The sequence below is a fragment of the Callospermophilus lateralis genome, chromosome 18, assembly GCF_048772815.1.
Source record: "Callospermophilus lateralis isolate mCalLat2 chromosome 18, mCalLat2.hap1, whole genome shotgun sequence".
In the NCBI taxonomy this organism is placed as follows: Eukaryota; Metazoa; Chordata; class Mammalia; order Rodentia; family Sciuridae; genus Callospermophilus; species Callospermophilus lateralis.
In genome coordinates, this window is record NC_135322.1 from 14,306,029 (window position 1) to 14,330,729 (window position 24,701).

The window sequence follows — 24,701 nt, forward strand, 5'->3', positions numbered from 1 at the left end:
AAGGCTACTCCCTGGCGTGCACTCTCTCTCTCTCTCCTGCTAGCCCTGAGTAATCCTTGCTGCCCTGCCGGGCGGTTAGAGGTGCGAACCAGAGAGGGGAGCCGTCTCGGACCTGGTCATAGAAAAAGGTAACTGAGTCTGTGTGTTTTATTTCGATCTCACTAGCTAACTTTTATGCCAAGAACCTCATTAATGAAACCATTGTGCTGGCCGCATGGTGGACCTATGAAGCACTGGGCTTGCACCAGTGTCTAATCAAAGGGTGAGTGCTCTGGGCTCTCCCTACTATCAGAGCATCAGAATTAATAGGACCAAAGACAAGCAGTTAATAGCACCAGTGCCTGAGGAAACCCCCATTACCTGATAGGGATAACCACGCCCATTGTAGGAGTAGCACAGTGTTGTCTGCACCACACCTGCCTGACTGTTCACGTCCCCCAGTCTTCCATGACCCATAGAGACAGCGAGTCTGACTCCAATATGATACTTCGTACAAACTCACTAGATACAGCCAAAGAAGCTACAGGGAGATTATGGTTATGCAATGTTTATTTCCGCCTGGGCACCAATATCCCCAAACATACCTTCAGAAGAACACTGCTAAGAAGTCCATCCCATAAAGGTAGTAGAGATATCCTACCAGATGCACAAATCTCGACCAAAAAAAAAAAAAAAAACCAGAAACATGGGAAAAAATGCCTAAAGGTCGTAAATGCTCTAGTAAAAGACTTTAAAGATGTTGAAATAGATGAAATGCCTGATAAAGAATTCAAAAAATGGGGCTGGGGATGTGGCTCAAGCGATAGCGCGCTTGCCTGGCATGTGTGCGGCCCGGGTTCGATCCTCAGCACCACATACAAAGATGTTGTGTCTGCCAAAAACTAAAAAATATTAAAAAATTCTCTTTAAAAAAAAATTCAAAAAATGACTTTTTAAAAGCTTGATGAAATCCATAAAAATAAATCCATAAAAATACATGTAAGCAATTAAATTAGGAAGACAATGCAGGATAATGAGAAATCCAACAAAGAATAAAGATTGTGAAGAATTATCAGAAAACTCAAATGAAGAGCTCAATGTGTCAAATCCAGTTGAAAGCTTCAAAAAACAGACTAGATAAAGTGGAAGGAAAAAATACTGGAGCTTGAATTATAGGTCTCCTGAATATAAGATTCAGATAGGAAAAAAATGCGTTCAAGATCTTTGGGACACCATTAAAATATCAAACATCCACATCATCAACATAGGGGAAGAAATTAAGGCTAAGGGCATAGAAACCCTATTCAAAGAGATAATTGAGAACTTCCCTATTCTTGGGAAAAACATGGTTATCCAGGAATAAGATGCTTATAGAAACCCAAACAGACATGATCAGAAAATATCCTCACTATGACAGTCAAACTATCAAAGGTAAAGGATAAAGAATTTAAAAATCTGAAAGTGAGAAACAAGTCACATTTAAGAACAACCCCATTAAATTTCATAGGAAAAAAATCCTCCAAGCCAAGAGGGTTTTCAAGTCCTGGGAGAGTTGTGAGGACTGTCAACCAAGATTACCATACCCATCAAGTAATCCTTCAGAAAAGGAGAAATAAACAAAAGGATAAACAAAAACTGAGGGAATTCATGGTCCCGAAACCAGCCTAACAAAATATGCTTAAGGGAGTCCTACACTCAGAAGAGGAAGAAAGGTAATGTGAAAGTATAATCCTACTAGAAAAGTACTTGTATAAAAGAGAAATAGAAAAGAATACAGTAAATTATCAAATCACAAAGATGAATGGAAGGAAGAAACATGAAATATTTAAAACTAGAAGAATATCAACAAAATGCCAGGCACAAGTCCATATCTTTCAATAATGTAAGACATTAAATTCTCCAAATAAAAGACACAGACTGGCCGTCTGGATTAAAAAACAATACCCAACAATCTACTGCCTACCAGAAACACTTCACCAATAAAGACAGGCTAAAAATGAAAAGATAGAAAATAATATTTCAAGCAAACAATCCTAAAGCAAGTAGGAGTAGCTATTCTTACAGCTAACAATACAGCCTTTAAGACATAAACAGAGGGACTGGGGCTGTAGCTCAGTGGCAGAGCCCTTGCCTAGCATGTATGAGGTACTGGGTTTGATCCTCGGCACTACATAAAAATAAACAATAAAGGCATTCTGTCTACAACTATTTAAAAAAGTGTTTTTTTAAAAGACAAAGAAGGTTGCTATATAATGATTAAAGGATATATCAAGAAGATACAATTATAAATCCAAATGTACCTAATTTCAGAACACCCAATGTTATAGACAAGCACATACCAAAAGGAAGGAAATAGGCTTCAATAAGTTAATAATAGTAGGGGATCTCAATATCCCATTCTTACCAATGGATAGCTCACCCAGACAAAATATCAGAGAAACATCAGAGTACCTGGAGATTCAAAAGGAAACATTAAATTCTATATCACATAAATCAATTAGGGATTATTTTGAAAAACTACATGCTAACAAGTTGGAAAATCTAGAAGAAACTGAACAAATGTGTGGATACTAAGAACCTCTGAAAATCGAACCATGAATATAATATACATAGAATGATATAAAACAACTGATCTAAACTAATAAGTAATGAGTTGAGGGTGGGGCTGTATCCATGTGGCAGAGCACTTGCACTTCGACCCTTAGCATCACAAAAAAATAAAGGCATTCTGTCCATCCACAACTAAAAAAAAAAAAAGCAACGAGCTGAATCAGTAATCATTTCCAAAAAAAAAGGACCACATGGGCTTATTGCTAAATTTTATCAAACTTTTAAAGAATTAACACCAATGCTTATCAAACAGTTCCACAGAATTAGAAGGGAGGTGATCCTTCAAAACTCATTCTACAAGGTCAAAACCTGGCAAGGAAACATACACATAACCCAACTATAGACCAATATATACATAGATGCAAACATTCTTAACAAAATACTAGCAAATTGAATTCAACAGCATAACAAAAATATCATACCCATAATCAAACTGGTTTCATTCCAGGGATATAAGGATGGTTAAAATAATACATAGAATGAAGAATAAAAATCAAAACCTCAAAGATGCAGGAAAAGAATTTGCTAAAACTCAACATCTCTTCATGATAAAAGCCTTAAACAAATAAGGAACATCAAGATCATATCTCAAAGGCTATATATGACAAACACATAGCTAATATCATACTAATGGGGAAAAAACAAAACATTTTCTATAAGGTCAGAAACAAGGATGTCAGCTCTCATTCCATATACTAGAAATAAACTAGTACTATAAATTTTAGAGCAATTAGGCAAGAGAAATAAAAGGTATACAAATAAGAAAAGATGTCAAATTATCCCTGTTTCCAAATATGATTCTATACATAGAAAAAACTTAAAAAATGAACCAAAAGACAGACTATGAGAATGGATAAATGAATCCAATATATTAATAGTATTAAAAAAATATAAAAATCGGTAACTTTTCTGTACCAATAATGAATCTGCAGAGAAGTCATGAAAGCAATTCCATTCAGAATAGCCTTCCCCCCAACAAATACCTAGAATAATTTAAGAAAATGAAAGACCTCTATGATGAAAATTAGAAAACACTGAATGGAAGACACCACAAGGTAGAAGGACCTACCATGTTCATGAATTAAAATAATTGTTAAAATGTTCATACTATCCAAAGCAACTCTAGATTCAATGCAACTGTCATCAAAACACCAATAATATTCTTCACAGAATTAGAAAAGACAATCCTAAAATTTATATGGAAACACAAAAGACCCCAAATAGCCAAAGCATTCTTGAGCAAAACTGGAGGCATCGTAATACTCAATTTGAATACATGCTATAGAATTACAGTAATCTAAACAGCATTGTATGGACACAAAAACAGACACATAAAACAAAGGAACAGAATGAGTACCCAGAAATAAACTATGCATCTTAGGCAAGAGAAATAAAAAGTATACAAATAAGAAAGGTATACAAATAAGATTATCAACATTACACAAAACATACATTGGAGAAAGTACAGCCTCTTCAGCAAATGTTGCTGGGAAAACTGGACATCCACAAGCAAGAGATTGAAACTAGACTTCAATCCCTTACTCTATAAGGAGCAAGGGATCTAAGGATCTAAATTCAAAATCTTTAAGACTTGAAACTTAAATTACTTGGGGGGAACACAGGGGAAAATACTTCAAGATATTGGTGTAGGCAATGATTTTCCAGATAAGACTCCAAAAGCACAGAAAACATGAGCAAAAATTTAAAAATGGGATTATGCCAAACTAAAAAGCTTCCACACAGTAAAGGAAACTATAGTGATAAAACAACCTCTTCAGAAGAAAATATTTGGCATTTATTCACCTGACAAGGTTAATATCCAGAATATAAGAATAACTCAAAAAACTTTTTAAAAATCCAGTTTAAAAATATGGGCAAATCATCTGAACAGTTCTCAGAAAAGGAAATACAAAAGATCAGTAAATATTTTTTTAAAAAAATGTTCAGCATCTAGCCATTAGAGAGATGCAAATCAAACTACAATAAGATACCAGTTCACCCCAGTTAGAATGGCTATTATCAAAAAAAATTAAATAAATAACTAATGCTGGTGAGGATGTAAAGAAAAAGAACTCATATGTGATTGGTGGGAATGTTAAATGAATACAGCCATTGTGGAAAACTGGTGATTCCTCAAAAAAAATTGAACTCCCATACAACCCAGTTATCCCACTACCAAAGAAAATGAGGCCAGCATAAGAAACAGATACCTGCACGTCCATGTTTACCACAGCACTTTTCACAATAGCTAAGGTGAGGAACTGGCGTAGGTGCCCGCCAACAGATGAATGCATAAAGAAAATATGATACGTATAGATAATGCAATATTATTCAGCCAAAAAGGAGGATGAAATTCTGTCACAGCAAAATGGATGGAAATTGAGGACATCATGTTAAGTGAAATAAGCTAGACACAGAAATCTGACAAGAATTACATATTCTCTCTCATGTGGGAAAAAAAAAAAAGGTCAACCTGAGAGTAGAAAAGTGATTACTGGGGACTGGGAAAGGTGGCAGAGGCTAAAGGTAGAAGGATGGATGGGTGTGATCAATGTACATTATATGCAAGTATGGAATTTCACAGTGAATCCCATTAATCCATATAATTAGTATGTGTTACTAATAAGTTTAAAAGAAAACAGAAAAGCTTTGTATCTTGAGGGTTGCTAGATATGCTACTGAAAGCATAGTCAATGAAAGAGAAAAGTAATAAACTGTATTTAAGAGTTTATGCTACTCAAGGACAAAAATATTCCAGAGAAAATATTTACAAACTAAATACTGGATAAAGGACTTGTTCATGAAAACTCAATAATAAGGAAACAACACAGGTAGAAAAAAGGCAAAAGATTCCAACAGACACTTCACCAAAAAAGAAAAATGGGTGAGAACTTAAGCAATGAAAAGTTGTTCAAGATGATTAGGGTTAGGGAAATGAAAATTAGAACTACAATATGATACCACTACCCACCTATTAGCATAGCTAAAATTAAAAAGGCTGATCAAGTGCTGGCAAGAACATAGAGGTGCCAGAACTCCCAAAAACTTCTGCTGGGAAGGAAAATGATCAAAACTACTCTCAAAAAGTGTTGCAGTTTTTTTTTTTAATTTAAATATGCATTTATCAAATGATTCACCTATTCCATCCAGATATTTACCCAATAGTAAATAAAGTATATGCCCATATAAGGACTTTTACAAGAATGTTCCTAGAAGCTTTATTTGCAATAGACAAACTCTAGAAATAACACAATGACCATCAACATGTAAATAGCTAAATGAATTGAGATACATCCTTTCAAAGGAATACTTCTCAACATTAGAAAGGATGAATCTCAAAATAATTATGCTGACTAAGGCTAAATGAACAATCATTAAATGATTCCATTTATACAAAATTCTAGAAAATGCAAACTAATCTGTAGTGACAGACCAACAAACAGTGGGAGCCTGGGCAGGGGGTTGAGAATGGCATGAGGAAGATTGTTTTTTCAAGAATTGGATATTATTTTAATTTTGTAATGTTTTCATAATATACATGCCAACTTATCAAATTTTATATTTTAAATATGCAGTTTACATTATGCCAAATTTCATTTCTATTTCAATGAAACTATTTTTAAAAATTAGACACTGGCACTTAAAATGGATACATAAAAACATGTACCCATGTACATATGATTAAGAAAATACATTTGGCAGGTGCTCTGGCACATGCCTGTAATCCCAGAAGCTTAGGAGGCTGAGGCAGGAGGATGGCAGTTTCCAAACCAGCCTCAGAAGCTTAGGCCATGTGACTTTTGAGGAAGGGTATTCTGAGACCTTATTTCATATCTGCTCAAAGTTCATCAATTTGGATAGCCTTTCCTGATCTTATCTAAAGTAGCCGTCACAATGTCCCAATACTGTCCCCTTATCTGGCTTAATTTTCTTCAAAATACATATCTAAACCTGATATTGTCTGTTTAGTTTTCCTTACTACGATATCAACATCTCTATGACAATAAGAACAATCATCAGTAGTACCTAGACTCTAACACAGTGAGTACAGTGGCTTACACTAGATAAATAGGAAATACTTGTAAAAATTAATTCTAAAAAATGGAGAAATTAACATAAATCTACATGTAAAAAAAGGACCTGAAAACTGATAAATGGCTGTCAAAGGGTAATAAAGAAAGCATCACTCCTTGAGATGGGAAGCAACCAGCAACCAGCTCTAAAATTTATAGGAGTTGGGGATGTAGCTCAGTGAAAGGGCTTGCATCCCAAGCACTGTTGGGGGGAAAAAAAAGGAACATGACAGAAGAGAGAGGAGCCTAATTTCCTAATTTTCACAGGCTTCACAGGATCTGGGCCTTTGAAGTGAGACTTCAAACATCTCAGCAACATGCCTCCTCCCTGAGCCAGTGAGCCATAGCTTGTGCTGGCTCCCCTGCTGGTCTGCCATCACTCACCTGAGGACCGCCTTCTTGTTTCTTCCCTCGTTTCCAGCCACGGATCTTTCTTTTGCTCCAATAAAACAATCACATCTGGCTTAGGAATGATACATCCTGCTCATGAGAAAAAACAGGATACATGTTATAGGAAAAAAACCCCACCAAATCCCAACCACAGCCTCAAAATGACTATATGCGGACTTAGTTACATTCACAATCAACTGTAGGTCAAATGGTATTTGAAAAAGCCTTCAAGACAAAACAGAAAAAGGCCATGGAACAGTCACATTAAGATGGACCCATGAGTATGGGACTAAAGAGACCAGGTAAGAGAGGAAAAAGGTCCAGTTTGCTTTCAAAGGGAGTCTACAGAGGCACTGTGAGCACACACTGTGCAGTCCCATGGCTGGCTTCAAATCTGCCAATCATTCCAGCTGTGTGACCTTGAAAAGCTACCATCCAGTGTTGCACTTTTATCAAATGCACTACTTCATAGGGCTGAAGTGAGAACACAAACACAAAGGGATGCCTAGAAATTATAGTAGTATTTTGTTGTTACTATTTTGCATAGAGAAATATACTGTTTCCTAAAATACTTTCATGTTCCCCCTTAGATATTTCTTCAATGAAAAAAGTAAAGTTCATAACTAACTTTCAACTATAAAGCAGGTTAAAAAGAATATGTCTTTTCCAGATAGGGTGTGTTTGCATGATTTTAAATGAATTTTGCAACCTAATCCTCCACCATTTAATCCAGAGAAGTTCTTTTGATAACCTAAAAAAAAAGCAGAACCCTAATTCTAACTGTTCTCTTGCAGGTGGGCCAGACCTTAATACAGAGCCACTGTAGAAATATTAGATGAAACCTGGTTTCTGAAAATGTCACACAACTCAAATCTACGAATCACCTAGAAAAACAGGCAATAACAGGAGGGGCCAGAGGGAGGAATGAGTGTCAAGAATGGAAACACAGGTGTCATTTCCATCCCACAATGTTCAAACCATTTCTTTAGAAACAGAGGCAGAAATTGAACTGGCTTCTTAAAACAAAGCTCTAAAGTTCAACAGTGGAGAGAGCTGACATTCCAGAAAACAGACTGAAAATGATGTGGGTGGGTATCTTACCCAGTGAGATGAGGTTGCTATAGTTTTCCAACATCACCTCCCTGTACAAGTCCCTCTGAGCAGTGTCCAGGCACTCCCACTCCTCTTGAGAAAGATCTACGGCCACATCCCTGAATGCCAAGGACACCTGAAATGACAAATCCGTGTACTATAAAAGTTTTTTAAAATGCATTTTCAAGATAAAAAACTGGCAGGAAAGAAGCAACACTGTAAGCAAGCAAACTGGGGCTTGAGCTTACAAAAATAAGGAAATTAGTCTTTTTAAAATATTTTTTTTTTAGTTGTGGGTGGACATAATACCTTTATTTATTTATTTTAATGTGGTGCTGAGGATCAAATACAGTGCCTCACATGTGCTAGGCAAGTGCTCTACCACTGTGCTACAACCCCAGCCCAGGAAATTAGTATTTTTGGAGTGCTTACATGCTTTTAAAGAATACTATTGATACAGACAAAAGGTCCTGCATGCCATCAGATAACAAAATTATCCACAGGTCTAGGAATGACAAAAAAAAAAAAAAAATCCAAGTTTCTCAATTCAATGAAACAGCATACGCAAGCACACACTGCCTGCTTGTACCTGCATTTTAAATTCTGAATAAATATCAGTTTCTTCATTCTTTCTCCTTTCAGGTTTTTAGGAAAAAGACATGTTTTCTCCAAAAGTACTCTCAAATCTCTTAGAAAACAGAACTTGAGTGACATTATATGATTTCATCAAACTTCAAGTTCATCTTTACACAAGAGAATGTCATAAAGTCATTAGGAAATATATTTATTGGCTAGTTAATCGTATTATCTATTGCTACAGATTGAGTATGGTTTACATATGTTCCTAAGAATGTGTTGAAATGTAATCCCTATGAGGTATTAAGAGGTGGATCTGGGCATAGTGCTGCATGTCTGTAGTCCCAGCCTCCTGAAAGGGAGGCTGAAGCAGAAAGTCCACTTGAGCCCAGGAATTAGGGGCCAACCTGGGTAACATAATGAGATCCATACCTTAAAGAGAATGGAACTCAATCTGACTATGGTGTTCAGAGGTGGGACCTTTGGAAAGTGATTAGAATTAGATAAGCTTATCAGGATAGAGACCCCATGATCATACTAGTGGCTATATAAGAAGAAAGAAATCAGAGAACATGGACATGCATGGATGTGCCCTGCGTCTTGCTGTGTGACTCCCTGAAATGCTTTGGGAGTCTGCCAGTAAGAAGGTCATCACCAGATGTGGCCCCCTGATCATGGGCTTCCAGAACTGTAAGCCAAAATAAATCACTTCTTTACAAAGTACACAGCCTAGGCTATTCATTAGAGTAACATAAAACAAACACGTCCATCTTGTGGACAAGTCAGTTAATCTTTCTTTTATACTTAAGGGCTTACATTGGATAAAATGTTGACGTCAGCCTATTTCTATCCATCATTGGGAATCTGGAGGACCTTCCTGCCTACAACCTCCCCATCCTTCAGAAACAACCGCCTAGTTCCTGAGCTACAGGACGCTGATGTCATGAGACCAGTACAACATTCTCAACCACAAAGCTAAACTGACTTTTGTCCTATTGCTCATCCCTTAGATAATTCCTGACTAGATACCTAAAGCCCCCAAACACGGGCCCCTATTGCACTCCCACTGAGACCTCTAAGCCTCTCAGTGCATAAGATCTACGTTTTCATCTGGGATGGCAACACGCTCAACAATATATTCCATCGACCTGGAAAACAGGTCTTTGAAGTTGGATGGAACCATCTCTTTTCACAGAATCATGAATCTGATGACAGAAGCTCAAATATTTCCCTTGAGGGACTTCATCTCTCACTGCTCTGTCAATGCTCCTGCAAGAAGACGAGGCACACAGATGAGGGATGAATAGGTGAGCACAGATAAGAGAAAACAAGGGCAGATGAAGAGGACACAGGCAGTTTGGCACCATCCCTCACTATGGTCACAGTAACTGAGGAGCAGGCTTCACAGGGCTGTCTTAGGAAGGAAGTCTCAGGACAATATAAAACAACTGCACGGGGGGAGGGGAGTGTGGGTCAGTGGTGGAGAGTCTGACTAGCAAGTGAGAGTTCTCCTGGCTTTGATCCCAGAACTACAAAATAAAACTTAGAAATGACCACATAAACTTCAAAATACAGTATTTCAAGGAAGAGAAATAGGAACTTACATGGGCCATGATTTTAGAACTGTAAGAACTTGTCAGTCCTCTGTGGGTTCCCTCCACTGCAGAAGCAGAGTCCAGAGAAGCCAGGCCTGTGGAGGAACAAGTGACTTTGAGACTAGGTAGATATATGTCAGAACTCCACAAATAATTTAATGCCAATATGAAGCAGTTTTTCCTTCATTTCTATTTTCAACCCCACCATGCTGCACATACAAATGTGGAGAGATGAGCAGAATTATGGATGAAGCCATGCCCTCCCTAGGCCAAGGGAACTAGCTGCACAGACCTCCTGCAGGACCTCCTGCATGAAGCCAAACCACTCATTCCAGCAGAAGGGCCTCCTGGCCCACCCCAATTTCTGATGATGCTGATCTGTAACTGAAATTGAATGATGTCCCTAAGCGAATTGTCTTTGTCCATGTTCACCTAAGAGCTAAGATGTGGCCATCCCATGCAAACCCCAATGTCATTCATGGCTTGAATGTGTGCCTAGATTCTGAGACATGGAGGCAGAAAACAGCAGGCAGTGTTTCCCACTGCAAAACTGACCGGAGTTCTTGCTCAGCCAGAACTACAGCCCCCAGAATCCTCTGTGCTATTTTCAACCAACCTCTGTTTCCTATCAGGATTGTCTAGTTTGCTATCCCACATGAAGTCATGACTACACACACACACACACACACACACACACACACACACACGTCTCAATATCAAGCCTCGGGAGGTAAGACTTCATGACCACACTGGCCAAGAGAGAACAAAATGAGACATCTTTAGGATCTTCAGCGGGATGGTCCCTTAGCATTTCATCATGCAATGCAGTTATCTCCAACAGAGGAGGTGAGGAAGCGCAAAGCAAAGTACCTTGCCAAAACTCACAGTAAGAGGAAGAGGTGTACTTTTAATTCTCTTCCAACTATGGCTTTTGCTAGATTTTGCCAGGATTTCTTACTTTGTGTGAAATCTGAGCATTAGTAATTCACTAAATACATCACCCACTGAATTTCTTAAATTTCAACAGGATTAAGGAAATACTCCTTAATGTAAAAAAGAAACAATCCAATCCGTTTACATTGTTATAATGAAAGATTTTAAAAGACATCGCTCTATGAGCAAGGGAGGGAAAATGATTACTTTGTAGACATTATAGGTTTGCACAACCTTAAAATAGGGCATGGAAGTATATGAAAGACTTCAGCCATGCAAACCTACTTCCAGGATCTGTTTAAAGCAAATGACTGCAAATGTGTATTAAGATGTATGAGTTATGTCAGAATTAACAGAATATTAAGTATATGTTAACTACTACTAAACTGGAGAAAATATTTAGAAGATGTGGAAAATATCCAGGATATATTATAAAAAATTAGGCTAAAAATCAGAATGTATAAATATAAATATAAAATATGTTGGAGCAAATTAGTTTACATTTGTAAAACATACACCCACACAACACACACACACAGAGTGAAAGACAGATAGGCAAAAATCAAGACAGAGAAAAAGTCCAGAATGTGTACACAGCCATATATCAATACTACTGCTTTACTTATTATCAAAGTCTTTTTAAGTATAATCCATAAAATTCAAAAACAATTTTAAATAAACTCACAAGCAGATACATGTATTTATTTCATTATGATAAGAGAAAATTCCTCTTTCTGTAAATAGTTCTCTCTTGAACTTGGAGAAAAGGTTCAAAATAATCTAATAACAGCTGTTATGTTTTTATTGAATGTCTTTTTCCCCTTTAGCTCTTAACAGTTTAATCAACTCTGACTGTGTTTTGTTTTTGCAGTGCTGGGGATTGAACCTAGGAAGGACCTTAAGAATGCTAAGAAAAGTCAGAAAAGCATGGAATGTAAAAAAATTAAAAATTAAAAATTAAAAAAAAAAAGAAAAGTCAGGCACGGTGTTACATTCCTGTACTCCTAGCAACTCAGGAGGCTGAGGCAGGAGGATCACAATTTGAAGGCCAGCCTCAGCAATTTAGTGAGTCTCTATCAACTTAGACCCTGTCTCAAAATAAAAAATGAAAAAGGGCTGGAGATATAGCTCAGTTGGTAGACAGCTTGCCTCACATGCACAAGGCCCTGGGTTTGATACTAGGCACCACAATCAATCAATCAATCAATCAATAAAAAGACTAGGGATGGGCTGGGGTTGTGGCTCTGTGGTAGAGCTCTTGTCTAGCATATGTGAGGCACTGTGTTTGATCCTCAGCATCAGATAAAAATAAATAAGTAAAAGAACTGTGTCTATCTACAACTTATCTAATAAAATATATATATAAAATCTTATCTAGATAGATGTGTATATATATTAATTTATACACACACACACACACATATATATATACACACACACACATACACTGGTGATGTGGCTCAGAAGTTAAGTGCCCCTGGGTTCAATCTCCTGTACCCCCAGCAAAAAAAGAACAAAAGTTAGATTCTAGGCAAGTGCTATAACACTTAGCTTCATCCCTAATCCTGACTTTTAAACATTTGCCTAGTATACTAAGGTACTGCCATGTCATACATGTCAACACTGATCACAATGAGCCTTCCTTTCTTGCAGTCCTGACAGATGTATTCCTGACAGTTTGGCTCTGAAACTCTCCTTTCTGCCATAACATCCTCTAAATCGCTACTGAATAATCTTGTTAGTCTCACCTTAATTCTAACTCCATTAGAATAAAGACTGTAAGGTATGGATTTGTGCCATCCAATACAATAACCACAGCAACATATGTCTATCTAAATCTAATTTCAGTTCCTTAATCATACTAGCCACATTTTGTGTTCTTAAGAGCCACATGTAGTTAACAGCTACCATACCAGAGAATGTAGATATATAATAATCCATCATCATGGAAAGTTCTTTTGCACAGTGCTGGTATAAAGCATACAACATGGGTTGGGGAAGTGGCTCACTGGTAGAGTGCTTGCCTAGCATGTGTGAGGCACTGGGTTTGATCCTCACCACCACATAAACAAAGATATTGTGTCCATCCAAAACTTAAAAAAAAAAAAAAAAAAAAAAAAAGCATACATCATAAAATTGACTTACCACCAGAGTTCCCCTGAGTTCAGAATAATCTGGTCAAAATCTAATGCTGGTGGCTAGAGAAATGACATTTCCTTCCTATGAACTCTTTTTTGGGGGGGCGGGGGTAGAGGCACTGGGGATTGAACTCAGGGAAACTCGACCACTGAGCCATATCCCCAATCCTATTTTGTATTTTATTTAGAGACAAGGTCTCGCTGAGTTTCTCAGCACCTTGCTTTTGCGGAGGCTGATTTTGAACTTGCCATCCTCTTGCATCAGCCTCCAGAGCCGCTGGGATAACAGGTGTGTGTCACTGCGCCCAACTATCCTCCTTGTGAACTCTTAAGGCATATGATCAGAATTCCTTTAGTGGTTTTTTTTTACCTTGTACCTTATACTTATTCATCTATTCTGATTTTATATCCTTTGCTATATTAAAAATAATTAAAGAGTAGTAACTTTGTGTTTTCATTTCTTGTATTCCTCTAATTACTACCACAAGATCCAACATACTGTGACCCCTTACATCTGATAATTTGACTAAATTTCATTTTTAGTCATTCTTCTTTGGAAATGGTACTTAAGCACTTTAAAATATATGCATGACATATTCATCATATAATAACTTATAATAACTAAGTATTATAAATCTAAGTAGCTGTAGCAGGCAACAGGTTAAACAAATTGTAATAACAGACTACCACCTTGTTAGTATGCTTATATTGTTCCTTATTGATTACTGGAGAAGGATATTCACTGTGATTTACAGATTGATACAGGAAATTCAGGAACTATGAGAAATTGTGGAAAATATTGTAATGTAGCTGTTAACAACACAGTTTCTGTTGTCAGACTTCAGAATGTGAATCTCAGTCTGACAGCTATTACATTTTCAAGTAGCCTACTGGTAAACTAGGGGTAAGCACCCACACTCAGAGAGTTGTGCTGAGGAAATATCTCTATTATCACATACTGGCATGTAACTATTTAATAGAAGTTAGGGAGTATTATTAAAATAAAGGACATTATGTTTCTTACTCCATTGTTCTTAAATAGAATTATTTTCTACTGTTTCCTTTTTTCCACAGTAAAATCTGGGTATCACATCTACTCTTTTAACAAATTTGTTTAGTTGTTGATGAACTTTTATTTATTTGTATGCAGTGCTGAGAACTGAACCCAGTGCTTCACACATGCGAGGCAAACACTCTACCACTGAGCTACAACCCCAGCCCAGGTACAATTCTTTTAAATTAACAACATTAATAAAACAGTTTCTCAGAAAGATAACTAAGACATCTCCCCTTGTCCTTTAAGCTACTGAAGTGAGGTATCATTCTTTAACATAGTACAAAATAAAAGGATCTAATAAGGTGTTAGTGTATTTTATTATGAGGTTCAATTTTGTACTCATATCCTATGAATATATATTTTCATGAAAATTTTAGCTATTACTATCTTACTCTGTTTTCTACTATTACAAACGGGTCCTGTAAAATGTTATTGGCATAAAGGAGCTTCAAAACATACCTGAATATGGAGAGTACAGCTATGTCCTGTGAATGTCACTTTAAAAAATCTATAATAATATGTAGTCCTGAAGGGCTATCTTATCAACTAAATTGTGCCATAAATGATTTGTGAATACCTGGAAGTTCATCAAAATAGAAGGGTTCCTTGGCATTTCCCTTTTCTCCCTTCACACACAGAGGAATAAAAACCTGTGGCTAGGGAGATTTATCTCCTCTAACTAGCAGTTGGAGAGTCTCTATGTCCTTTGACTGAAAAATGCGATTTCTATCCTGCAGAATCTGAAATCAGAATCAAGATATACTCCTTACAAAAATGTGTTTAAATCTCAACATTAATAAGCGAGGTTCACATGAAATTTAAAATTGATTATTGTTCATCATTGAAACTCTAGCCAGAGCAATTAGATGAAAGAAATTAAAGGGATATGGATAGGAAAAGAAGAACTATCACTATTTTCTGACTACATGATTCTAAGAGGATCCAAAAAATTCCATCAAAAAACTTCTAGAACTAATAAATGAATTCAGCAAAGGAGCAGTATATAAAATCAATATAAATCATAATGCATTTCTGTACATTAGTGACAAATCCACTGAAAGAGAAACTAGGAAAATTACTCCATTTACAATGGCCTCAAAAAAAATACTTGGGAATCAACTTAACAAAAGAGGTGTAAGACCTCTACAATGAAAACTACAGAATGCTAAAGAAAGAAATTAAAGAGGACTTTAGAAGATGGAAAGATCCTCCCTTGTTCTTGGATAGGCAAAATTAATATTATGAAAATGACCATACTACAAAAGAACTGTACAGATTTAATGCAATTCCAATCAAAATCCCAAAGATATTCCTTATAGAAATAAAAAAAGCAATCATCTGGAAAAATAAGACCCAGAATAGCTAAAGCAATCATTAGCAAGAAAAGTGAAGCAGGTGGCATCCCATACCAGACCTTAAACTATCCTACTGAGCAATAGTAACAAAAATGGCATGATATTGGCACCAAAATAGACTAGTAGACCAATGGTACAGAATAGAGGACACAGAGACAAGCTACATAAATACAGTTATCTCATACTAGACCAAGGTGCCAAAAACATATATTGGAGAAAAGATAGCCTCTTCAACAAATGGTGCTGGGAAAACTGGAAATCCATATGAAACAAAATGAAATTAAGCCCCTATATCTCACCATGCACAAAACACAAATAGGATCAAAGACCTAGGAATTAAATGGTCTATTAGAGACCCTGCACCTAATAGAAGAAAAAGTAGGCCCAGGGCTGGGGTTGTGGCTCAGTGGTAGAGTGCTTGCCTCGCTTGTGTGAGGCACTCAGTACCACATAAAAATAAATAAATAAAATAAAGGCATTGTGTCCAACTAATATATATGTATATTTTTTCTTTATATATACATATATATACATATACATAAACACACACACACACACATATATATATGAAAGAAAAAGTAGGCCCACATCTTCATCATGTTAGATTAAGCACCGACTTCCTTAACAAGACTCCTATACATAGCACAAGAAATAAAATCAAGAATCAATAAATGGGATGGATTCAAACTGAAAAGCTTCTTTGAAACAATCAGTGGGATGAAGAGAGAACCTACAGAATAGGAGCAAATTTTTACTACATGCATATCAGATACAGCACTAATCTCCAAGAACTCAAAAAACCTAACACACACACACACACACACACACACACACACACACAAAATAATAATAATAATAACCCAATCAATAAATGGGCTAAGGAACTGAACAGACATTTCTTAGAAGAAGATATACAATCGATCAACAAATATATGAAAAAATGTTCAACATCTCTAGCAATTAGAGAAATGCAAATCAAAAGTACTCTAAGATTTTATCTCACTCCAGTCAGAATAGCAGTTATTAGGAATACAAGCAACAAGGGGCTGGAGTTGTAGCTCAGTGGTAGAGAATTTGCCTAGCATGTGTGAGGCACTGGGTTAGATTCTCAGTACCACATATAAATAAATAAAATAAAGGTCCATTGATAACTAAAAAATATATTTTAAAAAAGAATATAAGCAACAATAATTGTTGGCAAGGATGTAGGGGAAAAGGCACACTCAAACATTGCTGGTGGGACTACAAATCGTTTGGAAAGCAGTATGGAGATTCCTGGAAAACTTGGAATGGAACCACCATTTGAACCAGTCATCCCACTCCTCAGTTTATACCCAAAGGACTTAAAATCAGCATACTACAGTGATACAGTCACATCAACATTTATAGCAGCACAATTCACAATAGCTTAATTGTGGAACCAACCTAGATGCCCTTCAATAGATGAATGGAGAAAGAAACTGTGGTACATATACACAATGGAATATCACTCAGCATTAAAAGAGAATAAAATCATGGCATTTGCAGGTAAATGGATGGAGTTGGAGAATATCATGCTAAGCAAAGTAAAACCAAAGGCCAGATATTTTCCATAATAAGTGGATGCTGATTCATAATGGGGGTGGGAGGAGCATGAAAGGTATAGAGGAACTTTGGAGAGGGAAAAGAGGAGAGAAGGGAAGGGAGGGGCCATGGGGGTAGAAAAGATGATGGAATGAGATGGACATCATTACCCTAGGTACATGTATGAAGACACGAACGCTGTGACTCCTGTTTGTGTACAACCAGAGAAATGAAAAATTGTCCTCCATATGTTTACTATGAATTGAAATGCATTCTGCTGTCGTGTATAACAAATTAGAACAAATTAATTTTTAAAATCATAAAGCAGAAGGAAGGCCATTTGACTTGACTGATACCAATCAACTATCTCTGATGTTTCCTTACTTTTTTAAGCTAGGATCTTGGAAATCAACATTGCCATTCTACCTAAACATTAATCTTAGTTTTTAAAAAAAGTTTTAACATTAGATTCCATGATATGCATTTCTCTACCATGTTAATTGAGTGCAGAATGATTTGAAAAATGAGGAGGAAGAATGTGGAGACCAAAAAGAAGGGGGATCCACAGCCAATCTGCAGGGAAGGCAGGCCAAGAACAGGTCCTAGACATTTCAACAAAAGAAAACCAAATATTTTCACATCCTAAAAACACAAACCCCATATTTTTAATAAAGAAGAAACAAACGCACCTGGAACTAGATCTAGATTGTTAGATGTGCTACAATAATTTTTACCTCCTTATTTTTTTATTTGTTTTATTTTTGTTGTTCGTTTGTTTTGGAATGGAGGACTGGGAAAGAAGGAAATCATGAATGATATATACATCCTGCGTTTCTTTAGAGCACAGGTCTGGGAAATCTCCAGGGCCACGTCTGCCGTGGCCTCACACGACTAGACGCCAGAGGAGGCTGGAATCTGAATTCACAGCAGATTCCTAGGGCGGGGGAGGGGGGGGAATGTTGCGGTTCTGAAAAACGCAGCTGCCCGACAGCGCCCCTAAGTCCCAGAAGTCAGTCTCAGAGACACTTCTAGCTGCATACGGTCCCACCCCAAGCCTAAGTCTGTGCCTTTCTGGAACCCTTTATTCTAAGGCTCAATGTCTGACTCCTCTCTCGGGGACACTGCTGCAAGGGGAGAAGACGCAGAGAGCTGCAGGGACCTTGCGGGTCAATGACACACACCGAACAGCCAAGCGCCATTCTCAGCCTCACAACTGCACCCACCTCCCCGGAGTCCCAGCCCGGCCGTAAACGCACACAGTCCCGCGCGAGCGTATATTATCACACCTGAACCCCAAATCGCCCTTCTCCGCTCCTCACGCACGCACGGGCCTGAGGCTCGGGGCACGATATCCCACGTACGTGCCTCGGGGCTCTCACTTCCGGAGGCAGCCCAGTAGCGTTCCTACCCCCATGAGTTCCGCTCCATCTCACCTAGCACGGACTTCTTTCTAGGGTGCGACTAGCTCCTCGGTGGCTGAACCCTCAAGGACGCGCCGGAAGGGCTCTCAAGATCCCGGATAACGCCACCTGTAGGGCTTCTGGGATATGTAGTCCTTGGCCCGGATATGTAGGCTTGGACTCTGCGCAGGCGCAAGCATATGGGATCCGGCGGCTCCCTTGACTGGTCCTCAGACTTGGCGGCTGTCTCGGCTAGCCAATCCTTGCCAGAATGCCTCAGTACCTGACCGACGAGAATCCGAGACCTAGGCAGCGAGGGTGCGGGACTGGGCGCAGGCTCCATAAAGTGGAACTGTGTGTTTCTTTCCCCTGCTTGTCTGGCGCCTTGTACACAGCAGGGACTCAATATGTGTATTTCAAAACCGTGTGGCCTTTTGCGCCTGGCCTTGTGATCGCATCCTGTAACCTCTGAGGGTTACAGGAGCAACTGGGCTTCTCTGGCTGCGTGTGGGTAGTATTTATGCATGTGAGACAGCGTGCAATGAACATAAGGAGCACATCTTAGTCTGTGCAAAGTCCATCAGAGAACTAATCGCCTGGTTTCAAATAACACATTTTGCTCTTCTTCATCCCTTTCTGAAAACTACTGTTCTAAAGTCACAAGATGGCTCACAGCAGCAGCTCATTTTTTTTTTTAAGTTGTAGTTGGACACAATCCCTTTATTTTTTTAATTGGTTGTTCAAAACATTACAAAGCTCATGATATATCATCTTTTCATACATTTGACTCAATTGGGTTATGAACTCCCATATTTTGTTTATTTTTTTATTTTTATGTGGTGCCGAGGATCGAACCCAGCGCCTTACACATGCTAGGCAAACACTCTACTGCTGAGCCACAACCCCAGCTCCAGCTCAGAGTCTTAGGAAAAGGATTTTCATGCAGGGGATGCCTTAGTGCAGGGTACTAGTGCCTAACAGAGGACAGTCCAAGTGGTGGAGTAGACCAGCATGAGAGGTCAACCTGAGCAGTATCAAGGACAGTGTTACAGGACTGCCCAGAGTGAGATCTGAGTCCAAGCAGGTGAAGAGGCAGTTGGGTGTGAGGGCTGCCCAGCTTTGGGTGTTGTGGCCCAAAGGGCAGTAAGGAGTGGTGAATGTCAACACCCAAGCAGGGTGAGGAGAATACACACAGTGTTGAGTTTGTTAGTCACAGGGGAACTGATGCACAAGGTAAATATATTAAGGGAAATGGGACCAAGCTTGTCCCTGTCAGAACAGGGAATTAGATATGAAAAGGGAGAAAACAAACATGAGCCTTATGATACTATATTGAAGCTAGATGTAATGATATAAGCTCACAACTATCTGTGTGGGTTTATATAACAACATAAGCAGGTGTTGGACCACCATGGACACTAGACTCAAGTGCCACCCTGCTTTCCCTTATTTCAAGATTGGGTTTCAAGATTGGCCTAACCTGATGTGTCCCTGCCTCAGCAAGAGGAGCTACAGTGCTGAGCTACTCCATTTGGGTCCATATCTCACTCCATAAGTTTAGGTACATTAAGGTCCTGATGAAAGGCAAAATGTCCAACTAGTATCCAGGGATAATTTGTGAAGACAAATCAAGAAAATGATGCAGTCAACAGAACATTGAGCACCACCTTCTGGCTAAAAGTTACATTGCATCCTGTTTCTCTTTCTTCCAGGCGGACATGGAAGGCAATAGTTGGTGTGGTCTGTGCGGACTTCATATGGGTGTCCGTTAAACTGCTGGCTTTGGTACTGTGAACAACTCACCCATTTTCAACTGCTTAGCAGTGGTACACTGTCACCTCACCTGATATATGCTTACTGACCCTGAGTAGCTAGTGTCTGTGTCAGTCAGCTTTCTCTCACAGTGACAAAATACTTGAGAAAAACAACCTAAGGAGGAAAGATTTAATTTGGCTCAGTTTCAGGATCCAGTCCATGGTGGTCTCCACTGCTGGGGGCCTGTGGGAAGGCAAAGCATCATTTGGAAAGGGTGTGGTGGAGCTGAGCAGCTCACCTCACAGTGACAGAAAAACAGAGAAAGGGTCAGGGACAAAATATACCCTTCAAACCCATGCCCCCAGTCACTGATCTCTTCCAACTGGGCCCCCACACCCTCAAGTTTCCACCATCTCCCACTAATACCATCAGCTGGGACCAAACCTCCAACACTCAAGCCTTTGGGGAACAGTGCAGATGCAAGTTATAATACTACCCAGAGAGCAGTATCCTCCAGGTTTGTCCACGTTGTCAAAGGGGCAGGAATTGCATTTTTGAGATTGAATATTTCATTCTCATATATTCACATATAAAACACTTTCTTTACTCATCCACTGACATTTAGGTTGTCTTCATTAGTTATTGTAAACAATGCTGCAGTGAACAAGGGACACAGACATCTCCTAAGGAACACTAATTTCATTTTCTGTAGATATATATACAATTTTTAAAAAATTTTTGAGGAATTTCCATACTGTTTTTCATAGTGACTATACCAATTTTTTTAAAAATATTTCTTCTAGTAGATGGATACATTACCTTTATTTTTATGTGGTGCTGAGGATCGAACCCAGTGCCTCACATGTATGTGCTGGGCAAGCGCTCTACCAGCTGGGCCACACCCCAGCCCCATGACTGTACCAATTTACATGCCCACCACAGTGTACAAAGGTCCATTTTTTCCACATCCTTTCCAACACAGTTATTTCTTATCTTTTTGATAATGGCTATTCTAACAGGTGGGAAATGATACATTACTGGTAAAATTTGCATTTCTCTGATAATGAATATTCATCATTTTTCATATAAAATTTTCTAATTTAAGAGGTACTTTGCAACCACATTAACATCTGCTTCATCAAACTTTCATTTTTTTGCTTATTATATCATTTTGGACTCATTCCCTATTTTATGGAATGGATCTATAACCAGCATTATTTGTTTTGAGGCTCAGTTCATGCCAGGTTTGCTCAGTGGAAGCCCCTTTGACACTCTGTAAGCACTTCTTACTTTCTAGCACAAGGTATTTGTTTTGAGCTTTCTCTTCCCCAGTTCTTTTTTCTCAGGGAAGACAGATTAAGATAGTCTCCCAACAATATAAGATTACTGCTCAGTTTTTTCTTCACAACACTTACCACAATTAACTGCATTTATTTTTGATTGTTCCTCCATTAAAGAGTTCCTGAAAGGCAGAGACCAATCTTTCTTCTGTTCTTTCCAGGGCATTTGGATAAAATTAACAAACGGAGAGAATAACAGAAAATATCAAATGAATGAGACATGCAACTTTTTTTTTTTTTTTTTAACCTTAGGAGGGGTGGATGATGGTTGAAAAGATGGATAAATAAAAGTTGATGGCATCTCATACACACTGTATGGAAGTGGGGCTGGCAGCATTTCTGAGGAATCCAGAACAACTATTCTTGTGGCATATAAGACTCAATTCTTTAGGACCCTCCTCCCTGGAGGAAGAAGTAGCTGCCCTTCAGCTGCCACCGCGCCTTCCTCTGGTTGACTGAAACTTTCAGGCCCTCTGATTTCTCTGTGGGACTGGATGGGTTCCAATCTAGTCCCTTCACAACTGGCTGAAAGCTGATGGGATGGAGCCCTTCAGATCTCCTTGATGGGCATGGGATGGAGGGGAGGGGTGCTACCTAGACACCCTCCTGAGATAGCACCCAAGCTTATAGGTCAGACCACTTGGTTTTGAGGGACTTCCAAGTCCCCATGCTCAGTCCACTGTGTTAGAAATGGAAAAACAGAACATATAACCACAAAAGCAGAAAAGCCAGTCTCAAATCACACTTTGGGAATCAGACTATGTCCACCTTTTGAGTTTGAGATAACTTAATAACTGCATGAATCTCTGGAACTTGGAAATCATTTTGCTTTCCCACCCCCGCCACTTAAATTTCCAAGGCAACTACTTCATTCCCTACTGCCCCCCTGTGGATTTTCAATTCAGAGGATTTCAGTGGAAATCACTTGGTCTTTGGGTGATCATTCAAGTGTTAAGTTTATAATAAATTGTTTCATTAAAAGTTTATATTGGGGGGTCTGGTCTGGGGTTGTAGCTCTCATGTGTGAGGCAATGGGTTCAATCCTCAGCACTACATAAAAATAATAAATAAAATAAAGGTATTGTGTCCATCTACAACTAAAAAATACTTTTTAAAAAAAGATTATATTCTGCCAGGCACAGTGGTACACACCTGTAATTCCAGTGGCTAGGGAGGCTGAGATAGGAGAATCGTGAATTAAAAGCCAGCCTCAGCAACGGCAAGGTGCTAAGCAACTCAGGGAGACCCTGTCTCTAAATAAAATATAAAACAGGACTGGGGATGTGGCTCAGTGACTGAGTGCCCCTGAATTCGATCCCTGGTACGAACCCCCCTTAAAAAAAGTTTATAGTCTGGGTACTTCTGCATGTTATTATTATTTTTTTAACAATTAAAAACAAAGGCTTACATGTATCTAAAGATTTCTTCCCCTTGTCTTTGCAGAGTGGAACAGAGAAAAGAGTGTATGTCTCCCTTGGCAGGGAAACACTTGCTTCAGAGATTCTACTTCTAAAGTGTAAGTGAGCACTCGGGCTGTTCAACAAGTCAGCCACTCTTCTCCCCTTAACCACAGCATGGGACTTAGAATAAAAGTAGCCCCAGATATCCAAGAACTAGACCAACACAGGTAGGTCCCAGTGGTACTAAGAGTTGGCCTGGCACTCAGAGCTAAGCCACATCATTCTCCTTGGAGACAGACAATGTAGCAGAACACCAACATCTTGAGACCACAGTGAAGCCAGAGAAAAACAAGGCCATTTCATAATTCTGAACACAGACAAAAACAAGTTCACTGCACAATCCCCAAAATATTAAGTATCCCCCTCTCCTAGCCAACACAAGGGACTGCTACTTCTTTATCAATGACAGCTTCAGCCTCCTTCATTATAGCTGAGATTTATTACAATGCCTAATCATAAGCTTATCCTTGGGGCTGGGGCTCAGTGGTATAGTGCTCGCCTCGCTCATGTGAGGCTCTAGGTTCAATCCTCAGCACCACATAAAAATAAACAAAATATAGGTATTGTGTCTATTCACAACTAAACAAACAAAAACAAACAAAAAAATGTATCCTTGCTTCCTGACACCATGCAACCCTGATCAAAGTCCTGCTTCCTTGAACCATCCTCCAAATCAAGCACAAATTCCTTAGTAAATCTTTTCAAACACTCTCTTCTTGAGCCCCGGACAGTTGCCCATGGTGCATGTATTCCCTCATTGTAAACTGGGATAGCTGTGTTCCTGGGGACTCTGGCTGGAAGGCATCAATATAACAAATGTTTAACTAATCATAACTTAAGTATGCAGGCAGTTTTTGTTCTCACAGGTCTTGGCCCACCCTTATTTACTTTCCAAAAGGAGAAAGTAATTTGCTCAGGAGACCCTAAATCCCTAGAAGAACTACATTAACCAAAGTCCTTGTTGACCAGTAATTTGGGTTATTTCACCTAAATGAAACAGTATAAGGCCCTGTGAATGAACATCATGTGAATGGAAAGAGAAGAAAAGTCAGAATTTCCACCTTTGGGATCTCCACATCTTCTCAAAAATTCTCCAAGAGCTTTAAGATGGATGAGTGGTCAGGACAACTGAAAAAATGACTAGAATTTGAGTACCAAAGGACATTCTATCCTAATCATCTTCCAGATTCCTTATTTTTCAGAGACTCCAGTCAAATGCCAACTTCCTCAAGGCAAAGTAGACCCTCTATGCCGTTGAAATATAACTTCGCGAGCCAGGCGTGGTGGCACACATCTGTAATCCCAGTGCCTTGGGAGGCTGAGGCAGGAAGATTGCAAGTTCAAAGCCAGCCTCAACAACTTAGTGAAGCCTTAAGCAACTCAGC

At 38.7% G+C, this 24,701-nt stretch overlaps 1 protein-coding gene across 1 annotated transcript in view; it reads right to left on the bottom strand.

Annotated features, from left to right (window-relative positions):
• The window catches only part of Znf546 (zinc finger protein 546), a 35,143-nt gene extending 16,293 nt beyond the window's left edge, over nt 1-18,850 (bottom strand). The window contains exons 1-4 of the mRNA XM_076839003.2: nt 18,795-18,850; nt 10,325-10,410; nt 8,154-8,280; nt 7,047-7,142 (exon numbers count right to left, since the gene is read on the bottom strand). Of these exons, the coding sequence (XP_076695118.1) occupies nt 7,047-7,142; nt 8,154-8,280; nt 10,325-10,333 (232 nt within the window). The 5' untranslated portion in view covers nt 10,334-10,410; nt 18,795-18,850. The remainder of the gene's footprint in view (nt 1-7,046; nt 7,143-8,153; nt 8,281-10,324; nt 10,411-18,794) is intronic.
• Between the last annotated feature and the right edge of the window lie 5,851 nt (nt 18,851-24,701).